The 8725-nt window shown below is 41.9% G+C and overlaps 1 protein-coding gene across 3 annotated transcripts; it reads right to left on the bottom strand.

Moving 5' to 3' along the window:
- Window positions 1–1608: 1608 nt before the first annotated feature.
- On the bottom strand, window positions 1609–8434 carry myorg (myogenesis regulating glycosidase (putative)). 3 transcript variants are annotated; one of them, XM_035632502.2, is made up of 3 exons: window positions 8305–8434; window positions 5737–6117; window positions 1609–5571 (listed from the first exon to the last, which is right to left on the bottom strand). In XM_035632502.2, exons 2-3 carry the CDS (start codon window positions 5997–5999, stop codon window positions 3780–3782), a joined length of 2055 nt encoding a protein of 684 aa, XP_035488395.1. In that variant the 5' UTR covers window positions 6000–6117; window positions 8305–8434; the 3' UTR covers window positions 1609–3779. The 3 variants fall into 3 exon arrangements, with proteins under 3 accessions (XP_035488395.1, XP_035488396.1, XP_035488398.1); XM_035632503.2 differs by lacking the exon at window positions 8305–8434 and adding an exon at window positions 8132–8285; XM_035632505.2 differs by lacking the exon at window positions 8305–8434 and adding an exon at window positions 6308–6891.
- Between the last annotated feature and the right edge of the window lie 291 nt (window positions 8435–8725).

The raw sequence follows: 8725 nt of genomic DNA, 5'->3' as shown, positions 1-8725 counted from the left end.
TTTATGGTTGATTTTCATCGCAACTCTTCTACCTCTACTGTGTATGCCTTATGCTGGGAAGGACACACAGACTTGTGGAAGGAGGATTTGAGAAGGTACTTGAGACACACTGGCTCCTAACCAGAACAACTGGCGTCTCCTCTCTGCAGATGGACACACAGGTGGGCTCACAGGTGGGGAAGGAAGGGGGAGAAGTGCCTCTGCCAGTTTCTGTCCTTCTCGGTGTGTGTGTGTGTGTGTGTGTGTGAGTGTGTGTGTGTGCGCACAACATCTGGACCATGGACATGTCAGAGAGGAAATTCATCAATGAAGCTACACTGCGCCCTTCTGGCCGTCTGCAGCACCACACGGCCCAAAACAGCTATAGATTTTTTTATGTCTCATTAGTTATTTTTGTCAATATCTAATAATTTTAAAGACAGCTATTTGACGGATACACCAGTGAGTTGTTTCCTCCTGAATATAATTTAACACATTCTAAACACACCAAAACGTCTTATTGTTTAATGTTTGTTATATCCACTCTTACTGCGTTTAACAATAAGTAAATATGCATTTTCTTTCTTTTTAAAAACACAAATTTAACACTGTGACAAGAGTAAAGCTCTACACTCAACCAAGATTAATCAAGCCACTATTATTTTGGGTGTGAAAAACTCTCTTTTTTTAATCAGTTTCTCTTGACAAACCTCCGCCAAGAAATCTCCCAGTTCCCCCTAAAGATCCTACATAAATTATTTGTCCAGTCAATGAAAAGATGGGCAGAACCAAACAATATGATTGCAGAAAGCAAACCAACAAATAATATCGATCCCGGCTGCACAGAGACAGCTAATCAATGAATGTATGTCCTCCCCGCACAGGCTGCGGGTCCAGATCAATTCTGAAGAAAGATGAGGGTTTGGCCAATAAAGTGAAGTAGTTCTGAAGCATATCCCGCTGGTGTGGAATAGAATAAATTCCCCGGACAGAAGAAAGATCGACTGTAGCTGTGAGAAATGGTCCAGTTTAGGCTGTTTGAACTCAGAAAACAACAAACATGTTTAATGCTGTACTTCTAATAAATATTGCTGCTATTATCACCCACTGCAGTCAGTTTGTCTTTCTTATTCATGGTGTAGAGCCACACACTTTCATATCAGGCGATCTCTGGCCTCACATCATGAACCAGCAGATGATTTATTGATCTGAACACAGCCTCCAAATAACCCGCACAATTGTTTCATCGCCTTGTCATTATTGCCCCATGATGAGCCAGGCGTCAAAAAGTTGGAAAAGCCCCTCCAGGGTGCCTCTTTCAATATCCAATTGATGGGCACATTAGTTTTCATGTATTGCAGACTCATGAGAGGTTATAGGTTGCTATTGGCTAATTGACTGCACGGTCAGCTCCCTGACCCGCATTTCATGTCCAGAATTTTTTCCCCTTGAATTTTATTTGTCTGTTTAAAATGAAAAAGTTTGGCCGCATATGGATCAATGTTGCTGCATCATTAGTGAGTTTAAAAATCAGACATCTTGTAATGGTGGTCATGGCAACAAAACTTTTATGTACCATGCGCGTCTTACGACGTGTAAAATAAGCAGAAAGAAGATTCAACACAAAAGTCAAAATGTAATTCTTTTAATAGATTCATAACCTGAAGCTACAACAACCTGAAGCAATCCCAAACACTGGGTCACAGGAGCCACCAGCAAAAATCATTCAGTCCAAAACAGCCCCTCGGTCTCGTCATAAAGCCGTCCCAGGCAGATATAGCCTCAGCGACTGGCCTGGCCCAGATGTCCTAAGTGAGAAGTGCTATAAATAGGTGGTGTTGTTGTGATTATACTACGTCAAAAGGCCCAGACAAAATCCACTGAGGTCAACGTGTGAGCCACACGTTAGAGCACACAGCAAAATTCGAAAATGGGTGGACGGCAGACAGCATTAAAACACAGATAAAAACAAATATTGCCAAATGTGTAAATTGCACCGTAAGAATGTGGACATTTTTTATTTTCCTCATTTCACAAAGAACCTTTCTTTATCGCAGCTTTACAAACTCATCAGAAATGATCTCAACAAAAAACAATTTAAGAAAACAGATTTACAATCCTCAAAAAAAATTTGATGTTAATTTTATTAATAATTAGGAATGATATTAGCCTTTGCAGTCCAAACCAAAGTTTAATGATCAACATTAGTGTATGGTAAAAGAGATTTAGCAAATAAAGGGTTAATTAACCTGTAATTCATCAATATTACTTAAGAAAAGTCCAATATGTATCAATAGAACAATAATAAATGTATAGCATAACAAAAAATCCCAACATATGTGGCAGCAACTAGAGACATCACTGTAGTGACAAAATATTCAAACCAGCAAAATACAAAGTGAAAAAACGCACCGTACCATTTCATTTGACAATTAAATGTTGCTAAATTCATCACATCTATGGATGTCCAAACTGCATAACAAGTAGGTATAAAGAAACCAAACTATTATCATTTAGGCTATTGTGCTTCAGAATTCCACAAATCAAAGAGATCCTCACTTTCTTGGAGGTGGTGGTCAACGTATTAGACATTGTGAGTATCTCTGTCCTGCATGTGTGCTTTGTTTACCACTGCAGAGTGAAGCACATAAAACAAGCCTGAGAAAAGTGTTACCTGAGGAAGAGCATTAAATACTTAGTGCCAAATAAAAAGCCATCTTCTTCTGGGCTAAGAGAAGTTACGAGACACTGTGTTACACAATGAGAACACATGCAATTTGTAATGATTAACGTTCGAGCATTCATCCTGATAGGTAAGGCATAAAACCTAACTCCCTGAGAGGTGTCTTGAAGCAAAAGAGTACAAGAGTTATTAGTGTCAAAAGCAAAGTAGGATATCTCAGTCAAACAGAGAATTTGTATAGATATAGGTTAAATGTAATCTACCTGCATTATGACAATAATGAAACCCTTATATGAACCTTTCATCATACAATTTGTTTGGCTAACATTTACTTAAAAATATGTCTGCCTCTCTGCATCGTTTCTCGAAAACTGCTCATCCAAAACACTTCAATCTCCGTGAGCGTGTTGCTGAGGACAAAAGCAAGAGCATACTGTCCATTGGCGTTTTTTGGCTGAGTGGTCAAGAAAGTTCCTTCATTTACTTGAAACTGTACTTGCTGTCACCATGGTGACCATCCTTCTGAATTGAAATACAAACCTTTGACGATGTCACTGACCACATCATCAAAGGTCACGCTCGAGCTTGTCAGGAACTGCATCAGTTAACTTCAAAGTACTGTGATACTCAAAAACAACTTTATGGTCTACCTGTGCAACCGTGCCTTAAAAAAAGAATCACTGTTATTCCCATATTCCCTTTTTGACATTCTGAAATGTTTCATATACGTCACTTCTTAAGTGTACACATTAAAAGCACAATTAATAACCATGAAACACACCCTCAGTCATATAAATACATGATGGGGTTTTACTTTTAGCATCCTATTTGCTCTGATATGACCAGTAGCTTATTGTGGCTAATGTAAGTTATTGCTTTAATGGTCAATTTGATGACTATAACCACATGTGCACTTTTAATTTATCCTTCACCCTTAATTGTCATTAAAAAGATGCTGGATTCATTTGTTATAGTTAAAAAAATGCATTTCTTTTAAAAGGCTTCATATTTTCTTCCAGGAAGAAACAACTTTTTCATCTAAATTCGTGAAGCTTGTCTCACCAGCAAATTGGAGCATGGATAAATCAAGTCCGTTCAGGTTTACATTCGCTTTTTGCTACACCCATACAAAGTAGGCAATTTCATCCAGGTCTATAGGATAATCTGTGAGGTGCAGTGGCTCCTTGATATCAAATCTCTCCCCCTTGTAGCTTTTCCAATGGCCAGCAGGGAGGTAGATGTCACGCTCTTGCTTTCCAGGCTCTAAAACTGGGGCTACCATGAGGTCATCCCCAATCAGGAACTGGGAGTCGATTTTATAGGCTGTCTCATCACCAGTGGCAATCCACCACAGGGGCCGTATGATTGGGTCCCCAGTGTCCAGCACTTCGCCAGCCAGCTCCAGGACTCGTGGCGCCACAATACTCTCATGGAGAGCTGTGTATTTCCGTGCAATTTCAACCACCTCATTGTCATATTCCCATGGCGGAATAGAAAACTGCATGGACGGCATGAAGGCTGACAGTTCCAGCCAGCGGATATAGAGTTCTCGATTTGGTAACACGCGATTTCCATCTGTGCGGTTCAGATAGGCATTGCCTCCGATCATGTCTGGTAGAATGAACTGATAACCAAGAATACTAATGGTGAGCACTGTGGGGATAATAGATTTGAGACCCAACTCATAACCCCACACAGAGTCTCTATCAATTGGTCTGAAGAAGCAGGATATGTTCTGGGACTGGTAGCCACTACGCAGCTCAGCTCTGTCATTGTAGGGAATGGCCATTTCTGTGTAACGTCTTGTGAAAAAACTGGGGTCTCGAATGGGAATTTTTGTGCTAAATTTCCATGGTAAGTAGTTGGTCTCCCCTGCATCAAATTTAAAAGAGGACACCCCATATCTGGAGCGCAATGAACGTAGCTGGGAGGAGAACCAATCACGGGCCTCTGGATTCGTAAAATCCACAATGCCACCGATGCCGTTCCACCAGCGCACCAGAGCTGGGAGTCGTCCTGTAGGCTCTCTGACAAACAGGCCCCTCTCTACACAAGTATGGAAGTTTTCTGAGTCATAGTTAACAAAAGGGTGAATCCAGAGTGAAACCAGAAACCCGTCTGACTTCAGCTTTTGAAACATGGCTGTGGCATTAGGGAACTTTGTTTGGTCAAACTCAAATTCCCCATAGCGGCTGGTGTAACGGTCATCTAGTTCCAGGTGGCTGCAATTGAAGTAATGCTTGCGAATATTGGCAGCATACGCCAAGAGTTTCTCTTGGTCAATCTTCGTCTTATGTAGTGCCCATGTCGACCAAATAGGATGGCGAAACATGACTTTGGCGGGCACTTTGTTTGGTTTGTTGAAGTACCTGCGGACCATGTACTTGTGTATGGATGTCACATCCAAGCCCACACAGACTCTGTAGCTAAGTTCAGCACATGGAACCTCCCCTGGGTTTGGCTTGAAGGGACTGTCATTGTACCGGGCCTGGAAGGACATGGTCTTCTCCGTGTCATTCCAGCCCAGGTGGAAGGGCACAGAATTATTGATCTTGATGGCTGTAGCATTGGACGAAAGCCAGTAACTCTCCAAAATACCACCAAATGCATTGCGGTTTGAGTAGATGTCACTAGTAACAAAGGGTTTGGGAGCTTGTTGGCCGGAAATAGAAATAGGCCAGTGCTGAATTGCTGACACAGCACCACCATACCAATGTGCAAACTTATATGTCATGGCATGCTCAACAGGAATGTCAGGAACCAGTTCCTCCCAACGCACACGGTAGCACTGCACCGTGTCCTTAGGTCGTACCGTCTCAATGAAGAAGTTCAGTTTTCTATCAGTGGTGCGTCCACAGCTCAGCATCTCCCCTTCTTTTGAGCAGGAATCCAAATCCAGAGTCCCTGACCTGCCAAGGATTGCAAAACAATTACAATGATCACACAATCTATCTTAACATGTTCACAAAAATAAATCTTCTGTACATTCATGAGTCCAAGACATTTTGTGATGTATCTGAAATATGTATCTGTGCACATGCATCAAAATTCAAACACCACTTAAATACACTAACCTGAAATCCATTCTGAAAACAATGGAACCTCCCCGGTTGCGGATAATGTAGCCATCTTTATTCAGATCCAGCAGCTGAGTCTCAAGCAGCTCAGCTTTGCGTAGGGAGGCTATGTAATAACACCACGCAGTCACTGCCGCAATCACCAGCACCAGGCCGAATACGCCAGCTCCGACTAACGGTCGAGTGTCCTTGCTGTGTTTCTGCTTGGGGATAACATCTGTAATTGTGCCCCCAGCTCCTCCAGGTACCACTTGGTACATGACTTGTTCTGCTCAGTTGGCAAATCCGAGAGTTGATTTCCTACAGACCATGTACACGTTTTCCAGGGACGCCTCTTCCTGTTGCACTCTGACCCCGCTGTTATGTCTGTTTTCTTGACTGTCCGTAGAGAGAGAGAAAGAAAAAAAACATTTACAAAAGGTCAGTGTTGAGATTGTCACGCAATGTTAGGTGCCCTCATATGAACTACTTTTCTTAATGGAAAATGTGTCCGAAATGAAATGATTACAACAAAAAGGCTGCCAGTTGTTGCAGCCTTTGTGCAGTGCATTCATTCAACGTTGCTTACCAATGGCGAAAAGAGTCAGAATATATTGACTTAACTATCCGAGACATCAAGGAAAACAGCCCCGGCCGGATCCACACAAATTCAATATGCCAGCCTGTTTCTCAGTCCATCTCGTTTCCCTGTCAGTTCAAAGCCAACACAACATTTCCAGCATTGTCTTACATGCATTGCTGCGCAGCAAGTTATCTCAAAGCCCTTAAAGGTATTAAACTGTCAGGATGTAAAGTTTAAAGATGCGTTTGAGATTTAACAAAACAAATCCACTGCCCGTTACCCATAAGAAGATGAGGTGGTGCATCCCCTGCAGTAATTCTAACACATGAGTTCGAGTGAAAGAAGACTCATTTGTATGTGGGGAAGTGAGGAAGCAGGAAAAGGGGATTTTGGCCTCAAAGTTCTGCCAGTGCCGGGGAGGCAAGGAAAGCATACTAAACTTTGTGCTCCATCGTGCCGGACTAACCAAAACTGGAAGTTACCTGGTTCTTTTGAGCCAAAAAGCAAACAGTTTTAAACAAGATAAGATAAGAGGGACAAAGGATAGTTAAGCATACAGGAGAAATTCGTATGGGTAATTAACTTGTTGATGTTTGTTATTGTGGCTTTAGCTAATCAGAATAGATTAAATCAGAATGCACAGCAGACCGAGGGGACTCCCGTCCTCGCCAGTTCAGTCCTAGTCCTAACGGAAATTGCCCCCCATGCTCTACTCTGGCAGCAAGGGTCGATGATAAAAAAAAATGCTTGCTATTAATTAGCAATCTAATTGACTAATTCTGTGTTCAACCACCCTTGGTATAGATTTCCCCCCGAACAACAGGAGTGATAACATAAGACCATCATTAATTAACAGAGAACTAACTGTTGGTTCCTCAGACATCGACTGAGGCTGCTGGACTCCAGCGGGGAAACGGACCAGGAAAGATTTACTGTACATCAGGCCTGGTCTATGAAAACTGTATCTGAAATGATTGTTTTTCAGTGTCTATCGTTGTCGTCAACCACAGTTTATCCAGGACTCCAGGGGTGACATGTTCAAGTTCAACACCGGTCCAAAACCCATTCATTTTATTCAATTTGTTGTGATGACGACAAAGTCAGCAAAAAAAGATTTTGTTTCCTTTAAATTTCTTTTAAGATAAAATGAATAGGCTTTAACTTTTTTTTTACCTTTTAAAAAAAAATACACACCATATCCACCAGCTTAATACAGACAAAAAGTTGTGAAAAATGCTGCACATTCATTTTGTCATTCAACAAATGAATTAATAATTTCATCTCTAACACAAATTCCACAAGGAGAAATTATTTTATACATATACACGTTTTCTATTTGATATATCCAAGCCCATATATATATATATCAAATAGAAAACGTGTGTTTGCTTTGCATGCATGTGGTGGTTTTTTCCTGACAAAAACATTTTGACAGTTTTTTTTCTCATGGAAAATTGATGCGCAGGCAGATTTCTTTGTTGGTGGTGTGATCCGGGAGGTTTCATATCTGCCTTTTCAGCCGATTTTCCTATCTTCTCTGACACGGGGGGGGAAATAAACACACACACAAGTGCTGATAAGGCTGGAGCAGGCGTTCGAGGAGGTCTCACTATGTCGTGCGTGTGCATGGGGGGGGGGGTTGCAAGTTGCAAAATGCAACTGTAACGGTCTTCTGTTCCAGTGTTGAACTTTCTACTTTTGCACATTATTTATTAAATAAAAACGCAGAACACACACACTCACACACACGCGCGCATTTCTAACTTGATAACTGGACAGACACGAACGTCTTTTCTTGCTTTACACACCACGTCCATATACAGTACGCACACGGGAGTCCGATGTAAAGCCGTGGTCGTGCGCCGGGGTGGTGCAGCAAAAAGTTTTTAAGGAGAGGGGAAAAAATAAACACGGACTGCGTGCAAGTAACGTGGCAATCCGCACGCCGTTTTTCCTGCCCCTTGCGTTTGACCCCCGGCTGTTAGAGATAGATCTTTGCCTACCGATCGGCTGCAGCCCCGCGCAGCGGCTCCGGCCACGACTTGTTCGCCTCAGTTCTCAGAAAAGGACCGAGGGCAGGAATCAAGGCATGTTGTTGCGTAGGCGCCTCGTCCGCGCCCACTGCATCATGGGAAATGTAGTCCGGTCTCTCTCACGGCCTTTGTGTGTTTTGTTTTGATTTCTAACTGCGCAGATTCAACCGATTCGTGATTGATGATTTAAACAAACCAGCAGTGGCTGAATGAAATCATGTACAGAGAGAGAAAAAGCATTAGAAGTGTCTGAGGGGACTCTGTGCTTATAATAAACTTGCTTTTACACTAATAATAATAATAATAATAATAATAATACAAATTTTCATTTATAGAGCACTTTCCATTGCTAAAAGCAATCCCCAAGTGTCTACAGAGTAAACACAAGATA

Source organism: Scophthalmus maximus, chromosome 6 (assembly GCF_022379125.1).
Source record: "Scophthalmus maximus strain ysfricsl-2021 chromosome 6, ASM2237912v1, whole genome shotgun sequence".
Classification (NCBI taxonomy): domain Eukaryota; kingdom Metazoa; phylum Chordata; class Actinopteri; order Pleuronectiformes; family Scophthalmidae; genus Scophthalmus; species Scophthalmus maximus.
The sequence above is the reverse complement of the archived record's forward strand: the minus strand, read 5'-3'. Positions and strand labels throughout refer to the sequence as shown.